Source organism: Epinephelus lanceolatus, chromosome 12 (assembly GCF_041903045.1).
Source record: "Epinephelus lanceolatus isolate andai-2023 chromosome 12, ASM4190304v1, whole genome shotgun sequence".
Taxonomy (NCBI): Eukaryota; Metazoa; Chordata; class Actinopteri; order Perciformes; family Serranidae; genus Epinephelus; species Epinephelus lanceolatus.
In genome coordinates this window covers 38,596,240-38,622,975 of record NC_135745.1, presented here as the reverse complement: position 1 = coordinate 38,622,975, position 26,736 = coordinate 38,596,240, and the positions used below count along the sequence as shown (strand labels likewise).

General features: G+C 39.3%; 1 protein-coding gene across 5 annotated transcripts in view; it reads left to right on the top strand.

Moving 5' to 3' along the window:
* Positions 1–26,736, top strand: part of st18 (ST18 C2H2C-type zinc finger transcription factor) — a 43,608-nt gene that overhangs the window by 3,146 nt on the left and 13,726 nt on the right. For 4 of the 5 annotated variants that reach the window (XM_078173407.1, XM_078173406.1, XM_033651174.2 and 1 more), the window contains exons 3-7: positions 17,603–17,718; positions 20,539–20,590; positions 21,424–21,454; positions 21,661–21,848; positions 25,482–26,195. In XM_078173407.1, the coding sequence (XP_078029533.1) occupies positions 17,603–17,718; positions 20,539–20,590; positions 21,424–21,454; positions 21,661–21,848; positions 25,482–26,195 (1,101 nt within the window). Of the gene's footprint in view, positions 1–7,220; positions 7,344–17,602; positions 17,719–20,538; positions 20,591–21,423; positions 21,455–21,660; positions 21,849–25,481; positions 26,196–26,736 lie in introns of those variants that run through there. The other variant, XM_078173408.1, reaches the window with a different exon arrangement.

Sequence of the window (26,736 nt, the reverse complement as noted above, 5' to 3'; positions counted from 1 at the left end):
GTGTGGCATAGGTTTCTCTGCTTAAGTTTAGTGGTCATCCGGAAGAGAATGGAAACATTTGAAATCCAGTCACATCATTATAATCCATATATTATAAATGTAATAGATGACAACCCTGGTTAGTCATCCTTTGTCACATAAATGTGCCATGTGACTATACCCCAGAGTGAATCACTCATCCACTAAATTCACTAGATTTTCCAGATACTGTCTCAAACTGCACAACAACGATCCTTAATTAACACAAGTCCTAATTTGTAAGGCATTTAATTTTGAACTTAGCCTGATGTTCCTCTCCAGTGTTGAGGCACAGGATTTAAATTGCATGTGATAAGTGTGAAAGATTTTTTTTAAGCATCCATATACAGTATAAAGTACGCTATGCCAAGTACACAGAGAACAGGAATTTGCACCTGAGGACATATAGCTATACATCCAGAGTCACAAGGTGTGTCAAGACAAAATGTTAATTACACAATTTATGACAGAAATCAGTTGAAATATCTCCACGGATCTCGCTTATTTACATTTTAATTACTACTATTACTTATTCTTATTTTTTGGATGTGACCTTAGCAAGCCCAATTCCTCCCCTACACTAGAAAGGAGCAAAATGACTGTTTTCCACTGGAGGTTTAGATGCTTGTTTATCACTTTTAAATACCATCATCTTTGCTGAAATCCCCTCTCAAAAGAACCTTTCACTTGCTGGAATAAATTCAAATTAAAATTTAAATCCCTCTTTGCATTTCTTCAGCCTTTTTTAAAATAGCTGCCTCCTTTTAGAAAGCTGTTTATGTAGTGATCTGTTCATAATCCAGTTTGTTTCTCAACAGCGAAAAACACAGAAATCGTATTATCACTATCTTGGAGAGATGATGCGAGAAATCAGGAAGTATAAATGTCTGGATCTGTGGAAGTTTTCAAAGTTGTAAAGCTGAAGAATGTGGCAAAAGCCTTTTCAATAAAGTAGTCTGTAACACTGCGATTTGACTTGCAAATATGCAGAAATATAAAGTACATTGTGCCGATAACTCAAAAAACATTTCACCAACCTTTAGCAGAGCTAGTGTACAGATAGACAATGTGTGCTCATTCAACAAATCCACAATATTTTGGCATGTTTCAGACAATGTAGACAGTATTCCTCACATGCTGCAGATAGATGGCTCATCAGAAATGTTGATGTGTATGACATACAGCTATTTGACTGAGAACTGAGAGATTAACCCTTGGCACTGAGGCTGACAGGTCACGCAGATCTCTGTAAAGAGCTCTTTTTAACCTCTTCTTAATCTTAGGAGGCGCTCACCTTCGAATACACAGAGAAAAACAATATCTAATCAGAAATGTAACAAATATAAACAAAATAAGCAGACATTTACATGCAATGCCTTTTGATAACAATCCGTCTCAGATGTAAAATGACGCAGAAGAGGCCATAGGGAAATTTAATTTGCTCAAGCTAGATTGGATTTATTGTTTGGAAACAAATTATAATTGTGTCTCCAGAAAGTTAACCAAGATCTAAACAAAAGGAAATCAATGACCCACCCCCATTAATCACTCAAAGCCAGCTACTTGTGCTGAAGAAACTAACTTCATAATCAATTTCTTTGTTTTGCTCAAAGGACATTTGCATTTTAGTTCATGTCAGCAAGCTTCCTGTGTCTGGTGCAATCAAAAATTGCAAGCCATCCACATTAATGGAGTTTTTTTTTTCTATTTATTCAAGTGCATATCTCTGAATACTCAAGATGATTTTAGCTTATTATGCAAACTACCCTACAAATATTTTAAAGACGGAGGAAAAAAATATCCTTTTGAGTGGCAGACTTAACTTTTCTGATGCTTCTCATGCTTCCAGTGTCACAGTAAAACATGCTTTCTGTATGCTACATCCTCTGACATGTTTTCTTTTGGTTTTAATGACTAACCAACCAATATCTGCGCCTTAGGATCTTGCAATTGAGCACCCACGGGACTTCTGAGACCAGACAGAAATGCCTCCTGTTAGTTGTGTCTAGACATACTATTACGGCCACCAAGGTCATTATCAAAGCACGCATTATACACACCTGTTACCATTGTTTAGATGCTCGTTTTTGGCTGAACATCCAAGCTCTTATCTGGCCATTTGTAGGCGTGTCTGCTTCATTGTCTGCCCGCCGGAATAGAAAAGATGGGCAGGGACCCCTAGAGACGCCCAGATTTGGACCTAACCTCTCAATGACACAACACAATAAGTCCACGGCCTATGAACTACAAAAGCCAGACATCGACTGACCGGTCATGCATTGATTCCTGAGATGTAAGCAATCAGATGCTCTCATGTGAGGGCAGTAAATGTAAGGAGCCAGCAGTGACCACTAATGACTGATGCTTTTAGTTGTTACTGGATCATTTGAACATGCAGTAATATGTATAATTATGACATTTAACCATGTTGATTAACATTTTTCTGGATCAGCGTGGTTTAGGGAATTAACAGTGAATGCTTATCTTCCATGCACCGTCACATACAACTTTTCATGTGATTTTTACACCACAAACATTGAAGCTTCGTAGCTTGTCACTGATCTGTGGCCAGTTAGTCTCAATCAGATGCTCTCATTTCAGGGCTGTTAATGTAAACAAGTAGCGACCACAGATAATTTATGCTTTTAGTTGTTACTGGATCATTTAAACATGCAGTAGTATAGATTATTATTAGTTTTAGGGATTACCAGTGAAAGTTTGAGGGCGGTAAATGTAGAGAAATAGTGCTGACCACTAATGACTGATGCTTTTTATAGGTACTGATAAATAATTGAGATAATTACAAACAACCGCCATTTTAATCAACTGTTTTTCTGAAACCATGCAGATTTAGCAACTGCAAGTAGACGTTTATTACCATGAACAAAACAAACAGTCTTAATTGTGATTTTTACATAACTAAAGTTGAAGTTTGGTCATTTGTCGCTGATCTTCGGCCAGTTAGTTGCATCAGATGCTCTCGTTTATGATAGTAAATGTAAAGAAGAAGTAGTGACCACTTGTGATTTATACTCTTCATTGGTATGGTAAATAATTTATACCTGCAATTATACAGATACTTGTGAAAGATGACCATTTAAATTAGCCATTTTTCACACAATGTACAACTTTAATTGTGATTTTTACACCAAAAAAGTAAAAGTTTGGTCATTTGACCACTAATAATTTAGGCTTTTACTTCTTACTTGATCGTTCAAACATGCAGTAGTGTAGATACAGAGTGCTGTAGACATAGTAGTATAGATTATTGTGAAATTTAACCATGTTCATCATCCTTTTCCTGTATCTGCATGGTTGTAGGAATTACCAGTGAACGTTATTTACCATGCACACAGTGTACGGCTTTAGTTGTGATTCTTACACCACGAAATTTTGCCATTTGTGACTGATCCTTGGCCAGTTAGTCACAATCAAATGCTCTCATGTGAGGGCAGTAAATGTAAGGAACCAGCTGTGACCACTAATGATTAGTGCTTTAAGTTGTTACTGCAGTAGTATAGATTATTATGAATTTCAACCATGTTTATCGACTATTTTTCTGGATTCGTTTGGTTGTAGGAGTCACCAATGAGCATTTATTTCCATGTGTGCAACATACAGCTTTTAATGTGATTTTTACACCACTGAGGTTGAAGTTTGGTCATTTGTCACTGATCTTTGGCCAATTAGTTGCAATCAGATGCTCTTATGTGAGGGCAGTAAATGTAGAGAACAAATAGTGACCACTACTAATTTATGCGTTTTAGTTGTTGGTAGATCATTTAAAAATGCAGTAGTATAGATTATTGTGAAATTTAACCATGTTCATCAACATTTTCCAGGATCTACATGGTTATAGGATTTACCAGTGAATGTGTATTACCATGCACACAATGTACGGCTTTAGTTGTGATTCTTACCCACTAACTTCTTCACCATTAATGTTGAAGTTTGGTTGTTTGTCACTGATATTTGGCCAGTTAGTTGCAATCAGATGCTCTTATGTGAATACAGTAAAATGTAAACTACACGTACTGACCCTCAGTGCCTGATGGTTTCCATTGGTACTGATGAGGTCAATAATTTAGACCTGTGATTATTAAAGATAATCAGTGATTGTTCTAGCACCACAAGGATTTACCAACTTCAACTAGACTTTCATTACCGTGCAATCAACAAACAGCCTTAATTGTGTTTTTTTTTTTTTTAACACCACAAACATGCGTGTTCGGTCACTTTTCACTTTTAGTGAAACTGTGTCCTTGGCTACCTATTTATTATATCAGTTTTTGAGGACTACCCAAGTATGTTATACCCCATGAGATGACGATTTCATGAGTTTGGACAACAAACTCCAACATAACAGAGACCTAGTTCCAAAAGGCATCAGTTGAAGGCAGAGATAGAAGACATCCTATATTTGTCCATAAAACATTTGAAATGTTATTGAAGTGTCTTCAAAGGACACCGAATAAACATATTGTAAGGTTGCCCACGGTCACACACACAAATCGCCCCAAAGGGGATTGCTGGGAAGTAATCTAATCATTTCTTTTAACTGAGACACAGTGACATGCAGTGTAGATAATGATCCCCATGAAAAATGTACTGTATTTTCAAAAGAATATTCCCTGTCTGCTGACATTAACATAAAGATAGTTCTACATCCTGGAGCCATATCAACAACATGTACTTATGTTTGGTTCCTCATATTTGCATATGCAAATATTTTTTTTAAATTTTAATTCAGTCCTTTTATGTGACTTTGTGTGATGAACAAGCGGCATCAAGTGGTTGCACAATGAGGGTTCACCACCACCAAGAAGAAGCATTTATGTCATTTTAGACCAAGCTTATAGCATTATAGCTGAAATTAACCACAGTTTAATATAGATTTTTACACATCTATCATATTCAATGGCACAGTGTGAATATGCATTGTTGTTTGGGTGTATGGGCTGCCATGCGAAATTAGTCGCTTTGCTTTGTTGGAATAACGGGGCGGGGTGTTGAGTGAGGGGGTTTGTTGAAGTTATACCGCTGACATTTTGATCTCTGCAGTGCATTAGAAGAATTCAGTTAAACATATTTGTGTAGGTTTCACGGGAGGAAGGTATAGTGCTCGAAACAACAGGGTGCCGTGACCCTTCACTTTGCTTACATAATTTGCAGCAGAATGCAAAAAGCTTTTAGACACAGATGTGACCCATTGTAATACCTTTCTAAATGCAATCAAACACTTTCTACAAATATGAGCAGGACTTTTTAAATGTGAACCCTTGTTTGACATGTAATTTTGTCCAACCCACTCCTCTTTCATTTCTCCATCAGCTCTCTCCAGTTATGCCCACATTTTCAGTTGATGAAATAGCTTGACAAAACACTAGTTTGTGTTCTATGCCTGCTTTGAATGAGGTCTTTTTTTTTTAGAGATTTAAACAGATGTTGGGGCCAAAAGAAAATGTAACATTTTGTAATGGCGGTGCAGTGTGGTTCTCAATATGTTCCTCTCTCACAATTTATCAAGATTGCTTTACATGAGTTTTTTGTGTGTGTGTGTTTTCTTCCTGATTTCTAGCTCAGGACATAAAATAATCATCCCCAGAACAAGCTGTTTGTAACCTCGCATGGAGATTGTCTGCATCAGCAAACAAAGAACATGTTATTTGATAAGATGCTTAGATAGATGATTCTTTACTTTCATATGTCTGCACGATTACAAGGCACAAATGGTGAAAAGAGGGGGAAACCAAGCAGGTCGACTCTCTTTGTATGTCTCTTTCACAGTGTACCATGAATTGCCTCTTGAAGACAGTTAGAAATTAGACTTTCAAATGAGGCATTAAACAAGGTGATGATCAACTGCCAAACCTTAAGTAATGATATTCTCCATCCTCAAGTCCCCAGCCTTGCATAACCAAATGCACAAATCACAGAAAAAAGAACTGAAAATACATTATTATTACATATTGTGTTCACACGTCAGTCCCCGGGGACCGGGGGGGACATCACCGACAGATAAGCATGTTTGGGTGGCCCCTACCATCAGCTGGGGAAGGGCTGCGCTTGGATCTTGAGGGGGGCCCCCTCATGGGTATCACTTATTTTAAATCCTGAGCCACACCATCTCACCCCCCCTCTCTTTTGCCCCCCTCGCCCCAGGCTCCACCCAGAAGTGTGGTTGCCTTTGTCATTGTAATCTGGCCCTGTTTGCTAAACGCTTCCACTGTTTACTCTCTGCTATGGGGGCTTGTATGAACAGGAGTCAGCAGGACGCAGGGTGACATCACTTTGGCTGGGGGGGTGTTTGAAAAGCTGCATTTGTGATTTCTCGGGGCCCCTTTCTTCTTTTATTCTTCCCTGTCTCTATCCAGGCCTGTCGAACGCATGAGCTAACTCAGGAGGCTAACATGGCCTACAGGGAGGAATTACACCTAATTACTTGAATAACTGCTAGGCAGCAGCCTTCCGTAGTCACCGAAAATCATTTCCAGGTCCCTGCCTTTTACTGATAGCCAGACTTCTTGTCACAGAAAAGCCCAGACAAAGCTTTTACATTCAAATGGTCCAGGAGAAATGAAACAGACTGACAGGTACAAACATTAAAAAGGGGGGAAATCAAATTAACAGACAAGGATTTCATATCATCTATTTTTGTTGTTGCCGTAGCGATAAAGTCGCAGACATTGAAACTGGTCTGTTGAGCCATTGTTATCATCCCTGGCCATCTGCTGCTGAGGAGTGACATTCCCTCTCATTTGCATGATGAGTGATGTATGAGGAGCTTGGGAGGGCATATGCCCTGGTCTTATGACAAAGCAAGAGAAAGTTTTTTTTAAACACATAGAATAAGGATTGATATATATGAATAAGGCTGGAAGAAGGAGCAGCTAAAAAAAGGGAATAAATCACCTGTGAGTGTATATGTGTGTGCACACGTGTGTGTTTGCCTGCATTTATGTTGCATCTTCGCTAAGCGCACACAAATCTGTGGTGTCTGTGCATGTGTCTGTGTGAGTGTACGCGCGCATGAGTAGAGGCTAGTGCGCGCATCTGCCTTCTTGTGTGCCTGTTTGTGTGTTTTGCGGATGTGGGAGTAGAGCGAGGAGGGGGGTTGGTGGCTGTTGATGTGCAAATGTGCATCATGTTGAAGGGCTGTGAATGGGGAGGTGTGACGTAAAAAGGGACCCGAACGCAGGTGCTTATCTCGAGGCTGTCAAAGGCACAGTATGTCATATTCCTGGGGACTACCTTTCAAAGCCACAGCACCAGCTCAGCTATCAAGAGACTGGGAGAAAATCAAACTTTTTGGATCACAGCACTAGGTTGGTGTCAAAGTTCTTTTTATTTAATATACTGTCAGTTTGGTCAGCATTTATCATCACTGATACTCTGTGTCGCATACGTGAAGCCTTTTAGCTCATGCTGTTAGATGCTGTCATGTGAAAACAGGAGTGTTAAAAACTTAGATTTGCACTGAGATTTACTCAGCTGCTAAACTTGTGTTCTGCGGATTTCACGAGCTTATGTGAAATAGCATTGTGCTGGCAATTGTTTTCAACTGTGTCAGGCAGTATTTAGAAAATATTGCACTGCTGATGAACATTGTTTGCTTGATACAAATCAGTGTTCTTAAAATCTTTGCTGGAAAGCGAGCGCAGCTTCAGTGCAGGTTTCAGACAGTTTGAGAAGAGATTAAATGGCTCAAACTGTTTTTTGAGAGGCATGACCTATTTTTGATCATCCAGATAGCATGAGATACTGTCTATCTAGATTAAATTCACAGCATTTGTGTGGAGTATAAGCTTGTCTTAGAAGAGCACATGTTCGTATTGTGTGCAGAGACAAAGCATTGTCAGGTTGCCTGTGGCTTTGACAGTGACAGCTGTACATACAAGACCACTGAGCCTAATGCACTTAAACATTGACTCTGTGTTCCAATAACATATTTGAACAGTCAGTGAAGTATTTTATTGCGTCCTGCTCTGGCTTTCTGTAATTTGCATTGTAAGTCTGGTAAAGTTAGAAAACTACATGCTAATGTTGACTGTAGTGTGGCAGTAATATTGTCTACAAATCAGATTTTGTGTTATAATTTGCCTTAGATTTGTCTTAACTCATCAAAGCATTACATCCTGATCTGAATATCTGTAATTATCTGCACTGTGACTGTGGTAAAGTTTAAAAAAAGATATGCTAATGCTACATGTAGTGTGATCACAGTCTACCAGTGAACTTTTGTCTTATATGTTGGCAAGTTTGAACAAATTCAGAGGGGCAAAAGCACTCGACAGTCTCCAGAGCAACTATTGATTTAGGAGGACGGATGTTGGTTGGAAAAGTTCATCATTTACTAGTAACGTGCGGCACACTAATGGCTCAGGAGCTGCTTTAATATCCAACTTTAAGTTGTGAAACACAAGTAGGATATTTTTAAATGAGAGCAGATTTAGGCCTGAGTCTTTTTAGATTCAGATTATTCTTATGAGCAGCAGAAAATGAACAATCTAGAGTCTATAAGTGAGAATATGTACGTAAACTAACATCTGCCAGTCATATCTATTGCCATGTCTTTCAGAGACTTTATACTCTGCGACTGAGGTGTTAAATCATTTTTAGGTTTGGAGAATTTCACCGGAAAATTTGGAAATTTTTCAGTGCTAAAATAAATTGAAATGCCGGTTGTCATTCTGCCTGTTAGCCTCCATTTAATCACAACTCTGATCAGCTTATTCCAGTCAGCTCGCATCTCTCAACAAACAAGAAAAGAGCAACAAAAGACATTAGATAACGCAGCATTGTGTAACAGTGTCACATCTCGGTAATCCTTTGAGAAAGTTTGGCGAGTTATTCAGAGGCGATAAGAAGACAGGACCTGTGAGCGAGGTTATAAAGTTACACCTCGACTCTTTGTTTTAATTAAAAGCAGCACAGGCTGCAGCAGGGCTGTGTGGTACAGCAGTGATAAGTGAGAGGCATTATTCCTCTCTGCTCCCCGCCCTCTGCTTCAAAGCACAGGGATGTTAGTTGCTACACAACATATAAATGTAACCTCTGCTCGCCTCCAGGAACTGTCCATGGTACCTGCTGCAAAACAAAACTGGAGCCACTGACTTATTCACACAGCTGCAATGCACACGAAACTTCTGTAGTGGAAAATAAATATTTTCACCTGTTTCTATCAATCTTCAAAAAATAAATAAAATATAAAGTTATTCAGATTTCTAATACCTTCTTTTAATTTTAAGTCAACAGCCGTCGGGTGCACACAATGTACACGACAAAATCACGCGAAAATGCTCAGCATACATGTCAGCCTCTTATATATTGTGTTACCTGCTTTTTTTTCACCCTACTCAAACTTCAGTTAGTTAATCCAGGAAAATGAATTATGTGGATTTAATTCAACAAGGTCTCAGAAATGATCCATCTGCTGTTGAGCAGCTGGTGAAAGGATAAATGTAATTAATTACTTAACTTTTGAACAGTATTCCAGACAAAAACACTGCTGTTTATGTGTCCTGCTGGGAAAAAATGTAAAGCAACACTGTGATATATATACACCTTTCAAATTATTATTTTCTCTCTTTAGTTCTTAGAAACATATTTTAATTAAATAGTCTGTTCAGGTAGCCTCCTATATCGTTTAAAATTAGTATTGTGTAAATGTATAATCTATGTATGTTTAAATATTTGTTATAATATATGACTTTAAAATGTTATTAGTAAGATTGCATAAATTAAATTTCAGCCATAATAAAAAATTAAAATAAATATTAAAATATATAATTAAGTGTGTAGAATTGTAAGTAAAAGCAATCCTTATTATATAAACGATACAGATTTACACTGTAATTTTTTTATTTTTTTTTCTAGTTGTTCCTTTAGAAGTGGACTGATCCTGTGCAGACACTAATTATTACTACAAAAATCATTTTAAAATCTTAGTTAAATGTTAGTGTTGTATAATGGCAGTCATATTTCGTAGCTTGGTTCTTCTTTACAGCAAAAATGATGTTAAAATGTTAACAAGGTTAAAACAGGTGGGATTTTCCTAAAAAAGATAATTAAAAAAAACAACAACACACACATTAAAAAAAAAAACCTTTTTAGTAAATACTTATATTTGCTTGACAGGGCAAGACTATGAAATGTTCCCAATTAATATTACATGGGATTTTATTCCGCCTTTCTTGTTTTAAAAATATATTTCAGAATTTACCTTGATTGTAATATACCTCATTGGCTGTGGTTTTGTTTGTTGGCCTAACTATAAAGGATCTGCTTATACCCTTGTGGGTTGGGAAGAATTAGGATTTATGAATTTATTTCCTCTGTTGTATTGTTTAAACAGCTTTGGTTTAGTTTTGATCCCTTCCTCTTGCCTTTGAGGCTGTTCCACGGTGTCAGCTGTTGACTGATAGTAAGAGAACTGCCTCACAGTGTGAATGAAAGAAAACTAGCGGTTGGTAAACACTGATAAGGGATAAATAGAAAGCGGTCAGGCAGAGATAGTTCTGTGGGAGCCCAGATTGTGTGCGGTCTGTTAAAATGAGATTCTGAGCCTGTCCTTTTTATTCTTCCTCCCCTCCCCTCCCCTGTGCGGCGTTTGTCTGGAAAATCTCCAGTGACCCGGCTCGGCAGTCCCAGGCTGCAGTATTCTCTTTTTGTATTTGTTTTGTTTTCTAACAAGGGTCAAGTTGGCCAATAGACACGTCCCTGATGCTTATAGACAGCTGTCATGACTTCAAGTACTTACAGTAGTTACATTTTACACAGATTCATGGTTCTGCACCAACAAGCACTGCAGCAAGAGATTTGGTGAAAAGCTAAATATGCACTTGATTTTGAAACCAGGTTTTCACGTGTGTTTATTACATATCGTTTCATAATTTACCTCCAAAATCCTGCAAGATTTTTTTTTTTTAAAAGCTGAGTAGCAGCTGAACATCCATCTTTTCTTATATCACCTATTACATATGTGCTCAGAGTATCATTTTCAAGTCAAAGCTACATGTATATATATCACATGCTATATTAATTACAGTCACATAATTACACATTTACACTCTCTTCACTACAGACCCCAAGGAATATAAATCTTATTTCTCAATTAGAATCACTCTAAATGACTGTTTTATTCAATTCTTTTTTTAGGAGCAATCTGTCCTATCCAGTAGTCATTGATTTTTTTTTTTTTTTTTTTTTTTTTGCTGGGGTGAATCTATCTTTTATGTGATTAAAAAGACCTTCAGAGGTCTTACCTTGAGGATCACCATGTGGTGTATTTACACAGAAAATAATTCAGCCCATTGTAGCCCAGCAGCTAATGAGATTGGTTGTTAAGTGAATGACACAAAGGCTACAAAAAAAAAAAAAAAAAAAAAAAAAAAAAAGCTTAGCGTTTCGGGTGAATATCACTGTGTCCCTGTACACACACATACATACACACACACACACACACACACACACACACACGAACCAAACACACTCTCTCAGCAGCGAGACTCTGAACTACCCTGTACCCCACCTCGATATCCTTCTGCTCCGTCTCCTCCCCGATGTCACTATGAGATGCAAAACAAAGGCTAAAAAGGGCATGGTAAGTCGAGCTCGCGCATTCTGCCCTGTCGGACATGTTAACATGGGTGCATTTTAGATGCAGGAGACAAGTGATGCTGTTTGTCTGTGTGAGGATGTGCTGTGTTGTGTAAGCCTCAGGCTCAGATAAGTAGATTCATTGAAGGGTCAGTGACAGTGATGCTGTTTTATGTGACTCAGAATAAGATCGCCACGTTTTTTCTTGACCATTCTTAACTTCTGAATTGCTGCTGAAACTTTTCTCTCCATTTCTCTCTGTGAGCCACTTGGACTTGAACTCCATGTTTTAAAAGTAAAAAGGTTAATTTTTGGTGCCTGTATTTTTGTTAATGGTGCAGGCTACTCACATGTAGTTTATTGTTGTTGATCCTTGAGTAAAGCTTGACTCAGTGTCGTCCAAGGATTTATCTAAAAAGCACTGAGAGGCAATAATAGAGGAAGGCATGACAGCACGAGAGAGGGTCTTGTTAAGCACCCAGACTCAGTTTGTATCGATTGCTGAGCTGTTTAGATACTCACTCAAAAGTGAATTGATGTTGTCTCGACACAACGCTGTGCAGATATCTTGCACCTTCCCTCGGACTCCTCGTTTTGATCTCTGAATAGCAGCATCAGTGGTGATTGCTGAAACACAAACATTTAAGTGCATTAGCTTATCATGCTCCACTGTCAGGCTGGAAACTGGGTTAAAGTCCATCGCGTATATTAAACCCTGGACTTAAGTCAAATTTACATTTTGTTAAAGATTACTCCTTTTATTGATGCATATAATCATATTCATGGACCATCTGCTGATTTGGCAAGCATGGATCAAACTCACAAAACAGCCCTGCTAACCTTTTAAGTACAAAATAGTCTGGCTTAACTCTGCTAGCCCAGAAGTGTGTGTGTGTCGTGTGTGTGTGTGTGTCGGAGAGAGAGTGTGAGAGATTGTATGGATATTGGATAATACTTAATTTAGATCCTCCAGGCTGCTCATGCCATATTTTATTTTATCATGATCGCTTTTGGTGGCAGACCAGCGCTTGTGTTTGAACAACTGAGCAAATAATGTTTGTCTGACAATAAGCAAAGCGAAATCTTTGTATGGCACGAGGAATCTGATTAAACTCTTGACCACAGCGTACAGCTCTGAGTTTATATCCGTCGCCATGGTTACGCGGATTTCACAGTGCAGCGTTGCACACTTCCACCTGGTTGTGAACAGCCATACGGGCCTCACCTCTTGTGGTGTAATAAAACACCGCTTAAGGCTTTTTTTTTTCTCTCCTTCTTCTTGTTATTTTGATAACTGATTTAGTCCTGAACTATCTGCCAGTGTGTGTTTCACAGAAATAGGAATTCACCATTGGGCATCCTTACTGCATGAAATACTTATGTTCGACTCATTCCAAACAAAGCTTACGCAGATTGAGAATTCATATGCCAGAGGTAAATCCGAGTTAACACGGATTTATACTGGCATGAGTTAAAGGACTAGAGTTTGTAATCCAGGTGGCCAAGGGATTTTACCATACAGTGGCAAAAATCACTTAAAACTCCCCCAACATCCTAAGCCACTGAGCTCAGTAAGCAGACAGATTGTTCAGAATTGATGACAGCACAACTATATCAGAGCTGGACTCTGTGTTTGTGTGTGTGCATGTATGTGTACCCACGTGTTTGTGTGTATGCCGAGTGTGTTTGTGTGTGTGTGTGCGCATATGTGAACATGTTTGCTTCCTATATATAGTCAATTAGTACTAAATGGGCTCTTTAGAATAAGACCTTGACAGATTGGTATTATTTTGCTTCAACAGGGTAGGGGAGGTGTATTGGGAATACTGCCTTCTATCTGCATAAACATCAGTAGCCTGAATAAAAAGGCAGCAACCTCTGACTGATTAGCAAAGTGATCAAAGTCGCTATAATATTCAAGTAATCAATGTCTACAAAGTCTTTTGCTTGATCGCCATATCCAATACATTAAAGATACTGGAAGAAAAACAAAAGTGCGCCTCTATATGTGTATGGGTTAGTGTGTGCATGTGTGTGTGTGTGTGTGTGTGTGTGTGTGTGTGTGTGAACGCACGCACCCGTGTGCACATGTGTGTGGAGGACAGAGGAGCAGAGATAGAGTGGAGTTGTTTAATGACAGGAACAGCTGACTCATTTAGAGAGAGCAGTGAAAGGTAATTAACCCTGGGAAAACTACAGCTGCCATGCGAGCTGTTCACTTCAGCGCAATCTGATTAGGAATCACTGCTCGAGTCCCTGACTCCTTTCAGACACTGTGTGTTCGAGGTAAACTTTTCCCTTTGCCCCGGAGAGCCCCGGAGCACTGGAGACCTGCCTTTTGTGACGGGGGGATTAGCTGGAACGGTTACTACGTTTCTCCAAATTGCAGACCACCTGGTAGCATTCATGCAACCTCCTCCATGAAAGGGCCTCCTTGGGCAGGAACAATGAGCAGGATTACTCTGCTCATTGTTACACCAGGGCTGGAACTTCTTTTTCCCCAAACACCTGTCCCCAAATTAGACAGGTTTGAAAAAACATGTTCATGACAGAATTCAAAGATTCAAACTAACATGAGAGTGGTTTGGCAGACTGGAGACTTGCCAATGGACGGATTGTCTGCCACTCCATTTATTATGCTATTGATGCATAGTGTAGTGCAAGAAGATACTAATTTTATTTGTCTCAATATTTTTGGTGTTCTTAATTGGATTGAAATTCACAAATAAAATAGCATATCATCTAGGCCCCTTTCATACGATAAGGGAACTCAAAGCACCAGAAATTTGGTCAAAAACAGAAATTGGCTCTTTGATGTCAGAAGAAACAATCTGGACTTGGTGCCTTTGTGTGGTCCGGCTCCAGATGAACTCAATTTAGAGGGAAGGCTTTGGGATGACTTTGGAAAGCGATTACAAGATTCATAAATCACCTCGGCAAAGGTGTCACCATCTGACTCTTTTATGGGACTCTTGCTAACTCCGTCCAATAACAAGTTTCCCCTGTAGTTATGCCATCATAACAAATCATTGAAGCGATAGCGGCTAGCCAGGCTCCTAATTGTCTGTTAAGAATTCTCTGAGCTGTGTTCTTTTATTGAAGCATCTCTGTCTTGGAGAAGTGATAAGATGCCAATACGCTCCTCTATAAAAGTACTCTTTGGCAAAAGGCACAAACACTTTGCTTGGCCGTCAGGGTAGCTGTGAGGCTGTTATATCTGAAATCGCAGTTGACTTCAAGATTTTTGACTGTGTCTGCATGAATCCAGAAACCTCCATCAGAAGGAGGAATGCTCATAAATTGCCGGCAGAATAATTTTCTTTTACAGCATTTTTTTTTCTCTTTTATTTGAAAGGGCATATAAGCACAAGTAAAAGTCCGATATTTTTCCTTGGTTAAAATTTTCACAACACTCATCTTAATATTTAAATCATTCAAGGTATAAAGGACTATAAATGAAGCACATTTTCCAGTGTTGATTAGCTGTCAATTTTACTATGTAGGTGACTGATAATTTAACATAGTAATATAAAAAATAAAGATTTTATGCCAAGTTTTAGACATAAATTAGACATACTAAACCCACTTTGTGCCCCCCCCCCCCTCCTAAAATATATCTCAGCCATTATTCTAATGTCCAGCTGGTATTTAGGCACACAGGGCGTCTGATGGCTCCCTGGCCACCTCACAAAAAAGACAAAAAAAGAAAAGTTGTTTATCTAAATACTCTCTGAACAGAAGTTGATTTTAATCTCTGAGCAGAGCTTAATTTACTCACCACGAATTCCATTTGCATCTCAATGAAAAATGGCAAAAGCAATCGCCTGCTTTCTGCACACAATTCTACCTGCTTTCCACAGAATAGGTGTGAGCACAAGCAGGTACGCTCCTGCCAGCTCACCTTTTGCTTCATCTAGAGTTTATGTTTGGCATGCTTCTCTGCACACCTCAAACGTCCCATAGGGTAAATATAAATTATGATCAGTTCGCTCTATCCTCAGACATTCATTACAAGGAAATATGAAAGTAAAAAGGTGCTATCTCCTTGCCGTTTGCTCTTTATTATACATAAACAGAAAACACTTAGCATGTAAAATTAATGTGAAAATTATTCCCGGGGTAAACTATAAACACAGAAGTTACCCCGCACATTTACCCTTTTTTTCTCCTTCCCCTAGATCAGAGTGTAATTGCCAGTAATCAGGTCTGTTTGCTGCTGATAAAACCACTCTGAATGCGAGGAACCCTCTTTGTGTGATGACTCAATTATGCCAGAAGTGGCTCATCAAACCTGGCCCATCAGCTGCTTTAATAAATAAGGAGGAAAACTTGCTGCAGGCGCATTATAATTCCATTCATTCCATAATTAAATCCATTCCAGTTTTAACCCTTCACTCAGTGTGCTTCTGGAAGAGGAAACAAAAACAAGGAGAGAGGGAGAGAGAAAGAGAAGGGGGGGGTTGATACACACCAGACAGTGACCTTGCACAGAGCACCCATCCGTTCCCTATAATTCAAAATGATACTGTTGAAGAAAGGTTAAGAGAAAAAGGCTCGTGGAGAAAAGGATGGGAATCAGTTAAGACGTGGCTCCTGTTTTTTATGTATGCATTGTTTCCACACACAGCCTTAGACAGTAATTATATTAAAGGAGTAATCTAATCATAACAGTTGGTTGGTTGAGTGTGCAGCACTGACATTTTGAAATCTTATTTTGTGTAATCTCATTTGCCTCTATCATCTCGCCTGCACCCCCCACCCCACCCCCTATCTAAAGGAAATGTAAATAATGTAATTAATTTTATGGTCTCCAGAATCTTACTTTGCGACTCCGGGCCTGCTTTATTGGTTTCAAGATGAGGTATCAGCACAGTACCACTGAGTTTTTTTTAAACTCACATCACAATAATGTCTGTGTTAATTACATGAGAGCGTCCCAAGTGCGCGGATAAGCTGGGAACAAGGGGACACAAAGACTCAAGGTCAGTGATGAATATCCACAGCAGCTGCACGGCATTAATAAGGCATTATATGAAAATAATAATAATAGCATCACTTACAACAAAATGTGGTTAGAGTGTGGTTAGAGTAATGTCAGGAGCGCCGGGGTGTTTTACAGATATTTCCTCACCACCATCTCAGCTTGGATCCAGCCTTTCTGATAATGGTGCGAGGCAATGGTTATTCATGATTGCTGGACTGGGAAGGTCCCTCTCTTTTTCTACCCCCAGTCGCAGCCCATTCTCTCCTCTGTGGTGGGAATGCTAGCAGATGGGGTTAGGGGGGAATGGGCTGGGCTCAAGGACAGCTAGCAGCCAGATTAACACATAGAAAATCTCATAGACCCTCAGCATCAGGCTGCCTCCTTTCCCCCTGAGAAATCTGCCCTAGACGCAGAGAAACACTCCTCTGAGAAGCATTATTTGTGTTGGACTTGAGGAGGGGTGGGGGGTGCATAAATATGATTCAGCAGATGACGAACCAGCTCAAATAGTAGTGAGTCTTTTTTCATATGCTAATGAAACTGAGTGAATAACCCTCCCTCGCTCCCCCCACCTCCTCTTTTTTCCCCCAGTTTTGTTTTTCCGGGGAAGCGCTCTGTGAGCTATAATTAAGAAGATGTTTTTTTTTTTCAAAGCTAACAGAAATAAATAATTCCATAATAAGATCTGTGAAGTGAAGAGGCTTAATGTACTCATTGTGTTCATCCTTGTTTTCCCTCTTGGATGTTTTGTATTAATTAGAAGCAAGCAATTTGATCTCTGTCAAGCAATCAATTTGCATCGTGTTTCTTATTCCATGTGAGGTATTAATGTGCTCTTTCCACCTTTTTTCCTGACTGCATGTTCACATCCATGTCTCCAGATTAGGAAAATGCAACGATAGAAACCCCCAAAAAGACAAACCAATGATTTCAAGATACACTAAAAAAAAAAAGTTGCAGATTTTTAAACACATGTATCTGGTGTTTTTTTGTCTGTTATAGATAATGAATTACACGATCACCTCCTGAGAGATAACAAGTGTGAAAGCATTAACCGGGGTGGACAGTGCGGATCCGGCATCTTTTCCTACAGAGCGCTCGGAAAACTACAATCAAAGGTAAACAATCGGACACAGACGGAGCTTAAACGCTGCACACAAAGTGAGAATGACTTCTGTTAGGGACACAAAGTCTCTAAATGGTTGTGTAACAGTGTTTTGGATAAGTAGCACGCTAAGTGGTGGAGTGTCACTGCACCTTTGACCACAGTGATCACAAACTGAGCTTGTTTTTTTTTTTTTTTTTTTTACTTATGCAGAGCTGTGGGTGGCAGCCACATAATATACTCTTTTAGAAGGCATTGCTGAGTCTGCGTTTTCTAACATGTTGGTTGATACTCAGGTCGTCTCGGCTGGATCTGTAGCTCATGGAACTTTCTTTGAAATCATAATAAAGAGTTTGGAGAGATTTGCTACGAGGTTTTGAGGTTTAGACTGTAGCTTTGTTTTAACTAACCCACTACAATCATTTTAAAATACATCAAACACACAGTAAAATAGAATATACGAGAGACATGTACCCTTCAATATTCACGAAACTAAACACATCGTACACCATAAACTGATGCAGAAAGACACAAATATGTAAATAAAAAGTGTTTGATGCGCAATTTTTTTTGGCGGAGGACCCCAACATCCACCATTTCACATGTGCCCCCTCCAGAGTTGAAACCTACGCCTTTGAGATACAAGATCTTGTGTTTTGGAGGCAGTGATGTAGAGTGAAAATGTTCTGTACTGCTATCAACCCATGAACAACAGCCCCAGTTGTGTCTTTACAACATTTTACAAGAGTTGTTGGCAACTACGCAGAATTTAATGCCAGAGAAGACGTACAGAAATCACAGGAAATCTAGATGGGGATACGCATTGTTTGAACACTTACATAATTTTAGGTGAGAGAATTACTTAAAGAAAAGAAAAAGAAAAAAGTATTGTTGTATGTATGTTGAATGTATTTTTAATTTCCACTAGCAACACTGTACTATGACTTCCCTATTTAGCATACATACATATTTGATATATTACATTATCATGTAGCTGTATGCAGACAGAAGTAAGTTTTAAGTGTTTATTAAGGTGTGTGGTATAACTTCTATAAATTATTATTACACCTGAATATTGTCACTATTATCTGTTGGTCGACCAGTTTCCACTTCTGGATGTCCACAGAAGGAGCTGTATTTGTTGACCAAGGCATTAACACACACTTTTCCCACTGTTCCCTTTCATATATCCAGGATCTAAACACTTTATTTCATAACACCACACTCTGTATAGAAAAAGAATGATACATTGACCAAAAGAACTGCCGCACAATAATAATGAAAAGGTAAATTATATAAAGCCCTCGGCCAGATTGTGTAGGGAATGTCAAATAAAAGCTCTCGTTTGACCCTGAATGCATCTATTTGTTCTGCTTTTGTAAACACTCTGCGTCACATGTTTGTCCATGTTGTTGCCATGCCAGGACTACCTGTTAGTACACCAGAGCATCTACGGAGGCCTTCCTTGTTCTCTTGTTACTTGTCACTTCCTGTTATGTGAATTAGAAATACAGTAGCCTCTGCTTTGTCCGAATCTGCTTGTAGCTTTTGTCATAATTATGTCAGAAAGGCACAAGTGACGCACTTTAAAGGCAGCGTGAACAAAGGAAAGGTCGCAGTCTGCTCGTCAGTCTTATATAATATGTGAAACTGGATATGCAGCTCGCGGTGAAATAATATGCTGAGGTATAGTCGGACGTATAGCGCAACATAATTGTGTTTCATTGGTTGGACAGGCACCATAAACCACTCATTATTTGGTGTTTTTTTTATGACATTATTCTTAATGAATTCAGAGAAATAAAAAGACACATAAAAGAAAAACAATCTGTGTTGTAAATGTAACAAGTTTAATGATAAAATACTGTTTTTAAAACATTTGCATGAGAAGGGCACTTCTAAAATGTCAAATAAAAAAACCACCGTGGTAATAAACACGTGTGAGTCAGTGGTGATATTTCGGTACACTGATAACATCATTTGAACTTTGATTAATGTCCGTGTTACAATCTCAGGTTGCAGCATGTAAGAGCAGCATTTTGCCTCCAAAACAACAGATTTACACAAAATGTTGAAGCATGTCTGTGTGGAAAAGTGTTACAAACTAATGAGGTACATTCGTTTTTACAGAATGTAATCTATAGTGTTTGGGAGTTGTTTGTCTCAATAGGCTGTAGTAATCAAAAGTAATGAACCTATTATGAGCAGGACCTCTGAGGGCCCGGCGTGGCATTAAGAGTGTGGCACATAAAAGGTTTATTAAAGGAAATTAAGGTCCATCACTGCCACACCTGCTCCCCTATTATAAATGTATGACAGGTCAGTGCCTTCAATCACAACAGCAAACGAGAGAGAGGAGTCATGTTTCCCATTACCAGGGAAAAGTAACAGCATATCCTATGACTCACAGATTTCACTGGCCTGTGACCACTATACGCCACCATCAGCCTGGAATAATTATGTTTAATAGGTTTTATTTGGGACCCACAAGCAACAGCCAGCGAGAGTGGATGGATTTTAGCAACTATTTTTGTCTAAACACACACAGCGAGGTGCTGTCCGTACTTTAATGTCATTATTTAGTGTCATTACATTTTTACTCACCTTTGAAACTTTCCCCCCCCCCGAACATTATACTTTATGTGTTTGCATATTACTGATGTTTTAGGAGCTCTTTGTGATGTTGCACGCAAATTGATTTTAAGGCTCTCTGGCTGACAAAAAAAATCTCCAATGATCTACGAAGCCTTTTCCCATTTCTAATAAAAACAATAAATACATTTAAATCTGTGCGTTCAGCGGCTCATGTGTACATTGCGTGTTGTGTTTGCAGATGGATTCTGAAGGTGAGGAGCAAACCCTGAAAACATGTAACAGTAGCACAGGTGAGTGCAGCTCTCAGTTCTAGTTTGCTTTTAACTAAACACACATGCATGCACGCTCACACACACATACTCCACTTATCGCCATGGGTTAGGGGTATCAGTTCAACAATCCAACTTTATAACTGTCAATTTTATGTATTATCTTACCGGTCTGAAGAGCACTGCACTGCCATTTCATTATTCAGAGGGGAATAACTTCATTAAATTGTGAACACTGGCTCAAATTAGTTAAGGAGTGTGTATATATTGTGTGATTGAAAACCTCTAGACTGGATATGTCATTATGCAAGTGTTCAGGGCCTCTGAGGCCCGCCTGCTCACGCTGGAGCTATTACTACATCTGGGGAAATTCATGAAAAGTGTTATTATTGGTTGTGCTTCATGGGAGTAGGGGTAGAACTTGTGAATGAGATTTACGGCGGGCCCCTGGGAAAATTGATTTACCCTTTTAGATCATGTTGTCAACGTTGTCAAAGGATGAGCTACCGATGGTCTCCCGGAGAATGAGCAGACTGAATGAAAAGCTTTTCAGATCAATGACGAGACCACTTCTCCATCCTTGTGCTGATTATACCCCATGGCATTATAAAACAGAATAAAATCTATGGCTAAAGGCTGCGTAACACAATATTAGCCCAGGTGGTATCATCCCTAAATCATTATCCAAAAAACAAATATTTGCAGAACATTGTAAAATATTTCATTAGCAATAGCCCAAAAGTCGTGAGTCGGCTTGAACCTTTGATGGAGAATATGTCGACAGATGCTGTGCTACTGTAGTGGAAATGTAAACACCACGTTTTATCTGTTCTTTTTTGGCCTTTATTCCACAGGGCTGGCCAACTGCATCACCGAGACTCACAGGTGAAATTTTATGATGTGAATTTACTAATTTACTAAAAAAAAACAAAAAAAAAGGAAACATTTCAGATTATTGATGTTATTCATTAGAGGGGTTTTAACTCCATAAAAGAAAACCTCCAATTTTAATAGTTGCACCCTTGAAATGAGCCAACTGAGGCCTCTGTTGACCCTGCTGTGCCTTTTGTCCGTTCCCCTCTTCCCTCCAGCCCATATGGGTCCATGGCGAGGAAGAGGAGTGCTCAGGAAGGGGTGCAGGGCGCCCCCGTCAACAAGAGAAAGTCCCTGCTGATGAAGCCCCGCCACTACAGCCCCAGCGAGGCATGTGAAGAGGAGAGCGAGGACCTGGCACCGCCACAGGACAAAGAAGAGCTGAGGAACATTGACACTCCAGCAGGTAAACAGATGTCCTGTTGTTTTGTCTGTTTTGATGAACAATTGACGCTGAATTTTAAAATCCCATCTGTTGCATTCATATTTCCCTCCCTCTGCCATCAGCCAGCAGCCGCAGTCATTGTGCAGTGGAAGTGAAAGACTACACTGCTGGGTCCACATTAGTTGTGTCTCACGTCCACAAATTGAAGTTTTGACAGCTGATCTGCCATGATATTTTTGGCGTGGCTTTACCCTCTTTTGATGAGGCCAGATTTCAGACCCCTCATCTGTCCTTTTTCAATAGCCAGTCCAAAACCCATTGAATCCATAGAATGAAACACTGAATGGGGGAGTGCACCAGTTCACTTTGATTTAAATTAAACTTCCTCCATTCTTTTGAACTGAATTAATATTGAAGTCGCCTATTGTGAGAGACAAATGAGGCGTCAACACTGCCTGGCGTATGTTCTGATGTTTCACTGTTTTTATTTTCTACCAAACCATAAAAACATTTTCATCAACAACAGTTAAAAATTGTTTACTTTCACTTATGCCACTGTCCTTTTCAGGAGCAAAAATGTTTTCTTTTTTTCCTAATGAATTGAATTTTGTGCATTTTGGCAACAATGCTCGTGGTGTACATGTGCATTCTCGCCCACTATAATCTGCACTGATTTGGTATATTTTTAACGATGTAACTAAGCAACAAACGTAATTGTCCCTTTCAAAAGCTTTTGTTAGGCCCTCTAACACAGTCTAATACATAATTAGGCATAATGTCTACAGCTCATTATAGTACACATGTGTGTAGTTAAATGGACCAGGAGAGTAGCTCACTGAATTGTGTGGATTCATTGGAAATGGAATTTATTTGTTTCCTGTGTTCATATTACATTACAATTATCTAAGTAATTCACTGTGCATCGTCAGTTTTTCCTTTTGTTGTTGTGTATTCCTTTTCTTTTTATCATCCAGTGTTGATTGACTGCCGTATATTTTCCTTAGTTGAACCTGATATTCAGTGGACGAGCTTTAAAACAAAACAAAATGCTGCCAGAATGAATAAAAAAAAAAAGTCTGAAGAGTGTCAAATGAACATGGATATTGATAAACAATTTCAGAACATATTTTGCTGTTATTGTCAGATTCGGGGGCTATTTTCTGTGGGAAAAAAAACAAAAATTGGAAAAGTGGACTGGAGGCAGTAAGAATTTTTTGCTGTGGGAAGCTGGTCATATCTGCATTTTAACAAAAAGGGAGAAAAATAAGCCTCTCGTTTGGTCGAGCCACACTGCGTTCAACTCCAGCCAACTGCAGCCCTGCTGCAGAGTGCTGGTAATGGCTATTCTGGAGTACAAACTGTTCACCTGTTCCAACACACAAACCACCGGAGGGATCCAAGTTTTTTTCCTCCATCTCTTTCCTTTTTTCACTGCACTTCTGTGTCCCTGTGTTTGTATGTGTGTGTGAGTGTGTATACGTCTTTGTGCTTGTCTGACTGTATGCGGCTGTGTCAGGCCGTGGAGTCCATCTGGATGAAAAACAAAACCCTTGTTGCTCGCCTCATAAATGTAAATACGTGTAACTGGCTTTAATTTCTCATTCAACAGGGTTTGTCTTTAGACACCTCTTTTATATTTCACAGCAGGGAACTGATAGTGAAACACTGTAATGTTGCAAAAACGCGAACCAGACATGTCGAATCCCACTGCACTTGAACAAATTCACATATTCACAAAAAACAGTCTCTTTATTAGCGCCACATGTTTTATGTTAAAGCTCTTTTGGTGAGGATTAAGTTTTTGTGCCGCTCCCATTAATAGTAATGCCTGTATCTGTATCATCCTCAACACTGTGTGATCTGATTCTCACAATCCATCTCTATCTATCTGTCTTCTATCAAATATCTGATGTCTGGCCACTTAAGAGGATCTGGGCCCACAGTCCAGCCTACTCAAAGTAAAAACCCTCGCAGCCCAAAGAGCCTTAATCGAGCATAAGTTTGAATGGTTTTGGAGGATCAAGAGAGATTTTGTTGAATCAATCCAGATGATAGCTTTCCATTGTCCATGACTTAATATAATCAGTGGTGTTAATAAAGTGTTGTTTCAGATGCACTTAGGATAACCCTCTTTGTCCGTTCCACTGATCAGACTCTCACTGCGTTTAAGGCTTCCCACAATCTTGTGGCTTTCTGTGCATGTGACCCGGACTCCTGGAGTTATGCTAAAAGATAGACGCCAAAAGGTCACTGCAAATTAAATTATAGAGAGCACTTGGCAAAATAAGCGAGAGAAAAGGCATAGCATGAAATGAGTGAAATGCATGTTATTAATTGACAATAATGATGCTACATGTGTCGTGTACATGTATGTATGATATCTTATTACATCTGTGAGGATTTTAAAAATCAAAAGCTGGGAATTAAAAGAGTCATCTTCCTAAATAAATCCATGACAGTATTAGAGAAGCTCTTCTAACTTTGATGAGCCATTAAAATCCATGATCAAAACAATCCTTTCCTGCAGCATCTTGCATTGTAAAAGTCTATTACGAGTTATATACTATATGTTTACACTAAGCAAGACTAGTTACTGTTTAAAAACACAGAGCTTATAATAGAAAGAAAACTGTTTGAAACATTACAAAGCACTGTTTTATGCACACTGATAAAGTTAAATTAATTCTTAATACCTTGACATTTCATTTTTATTTAATCTCTAAGCTGTTTTTCAATCACTGTTTTTTCATAACCATTTTTTTAAAGAAACTGCAGGTGAACTAAAGATACAAGCTCTTATCAAATTTAATCCAAACACTTGTATTTTTCAGTAATTTTTTTGGTTCATGTTCACTGAACAAGCCATTCATTTCTGTGGGCACTGTTAGCTGTTGTGCTTTTATCACTTTTTTGTAACCAAAAATTGTCAGTTTTTTGACTGAGGTGTATGGTTGGCTTCTCCTAAACCATGTCCTGCCACACAGACAGCAGCAGCTAACAGAGATTTCTCTCTTTTATCTGCATGTTTGTGGTTTCCTCCATCTGTGTTTTCAGGAATCCTCTTCACTTTTCCTCGTTCACATCTCAATTATGTGTTTTTAAATCAGTTTTTGTGTGTGTGTGTGTGTGTGTGTGTGTGTGTGTGTGTGTGCAGATGACAACATGCTGCTGCTTAGTTTGCACTTAAAAATACACATAATTAATTAATGATGTTCACTGTCCACCGCACAGTAAATCCCTCCGTAATCTTGTCCTAAATCTTTGTTGGGTTGTTGCTCCAATTGGAGACAGAGAGGAAGAAGAAAACAATTTTGTTTCTCATTTCCAGGTTTCATGTTCAACTAGCAGACAGCAGGGTCGTGTATATGTTGTCTAAAACATACTTGAGGAATTGCTTGGAAATCTTGCAACCTTATGATTATTATTTCTATTGCAGCATGTGTTCTTCTAAATCCTCTAAAAAACATGTTTTTCTCAAGATATTATTTGTAGAAAAGTAACACAAAATCCAAAACCTTTAAAAGGATTTGGAGAAGATTATCGAGGACATAACAATTCTTATCCTGCATGTGACCGAGGGGTCATAAAAGAACATGTTTGGTCTGTTAAGTCTTGAAAACACATAAAATAATAAGTGTTTTCTTGTTGTTTTAGATGGAAACTTAAGTGCAATCAATGGAGTTACCTACAAAAATGGCTGCCACGACGCGGCAGCAAAGTCCAGTGATTCTCTCGGATGGTCAGAAGTGACATCCGATGGCTCTCCGCAGTGTGAGCCGGACACATCTGAACCTCTCATGGATGAAGATGAAGAGGAGCTCCTTAACAATGAAAGAGAAGACCAAAGTCAGGACAGGATGAGTGGTACGTCATCGCCACAGAGTCCATATGAAAACATGAGGGAGGCCGAGTGGGAGCCTCTGTCTCTGTCCGCCAAGGTGAACGGCTCCAACTGCAGCCCCTCCGGAGCCTCCGAAGACCTTTCAGGCAGGAACGGCATTGTGAAAGAGGAGCCTCAGTCAGAGTTAGGTGGTCCGATGGGTAGGGTGAGTATTTTTCAAGCTGAGGCTCTGAGATACAGGCCGCTCCCCACAGAGGAGGACAGTGAAGGGGAAGCAGAGGCGGAGAGGCCACCTCAGCTGGACGGCTGGGCTCTGGGCCTCCACGAAAGAGGCCTGGACATGGGCCGAGGGAGGGTGAACTTCAGCCTGTTGGAGCAGGCCATAGCTCTGCAGACAGAGCAAAGACAGGTCCTGCACCATGCCTACAGGGAGATGGACCGGTTCCTCATGGAGCAGATGACCAACGACAGGAGGCACCATAGGATGATGGAGATGGACAGTAGACTAAACTATCACGGAGGAAAAGGTAACAAAATGGCGGGAAAAGACCTGTGATGTAAAATTATTTAAAGACTAGAGGAAGTGAAAACATCAATAAATATCGTCCAATCTAGTCTTGCTCCCAACTTGTCAAATACTGACGCTGGTCAGTGACCCTCAGCGTCAGATACCAACGCACAGAGGCAATCTTTTAGCGCCTGTATGAGATGCATGGGGCAGCAGCATTTTTTGACGCTCTCAGCAACTGCCATAGTACAAAAAGCGAGACAGTCGGCATAGGATGGAAGGAAGGGAAGGTGGACTCCGGACCAAAAGCCAATTGACTTATTTTAAGTACAGCTTGTGTACTAGTATATACTTATTGTCAAACCATGCTGTTTTTTTCCTAAACCTAACTACGTGCTTTTAATGCTTAACCCAAGGAAGTAAATTTAAAACCACAGTTATGTACCTACGTTCTAAATTTATTTTCAAAAGACACTGTATGCATTTAATAAGTAAAAACTGCATTTCCTGTGAAAATGGGAGTTTATTTTGAAAAGACACAATGCATGTATGGAGTGTAA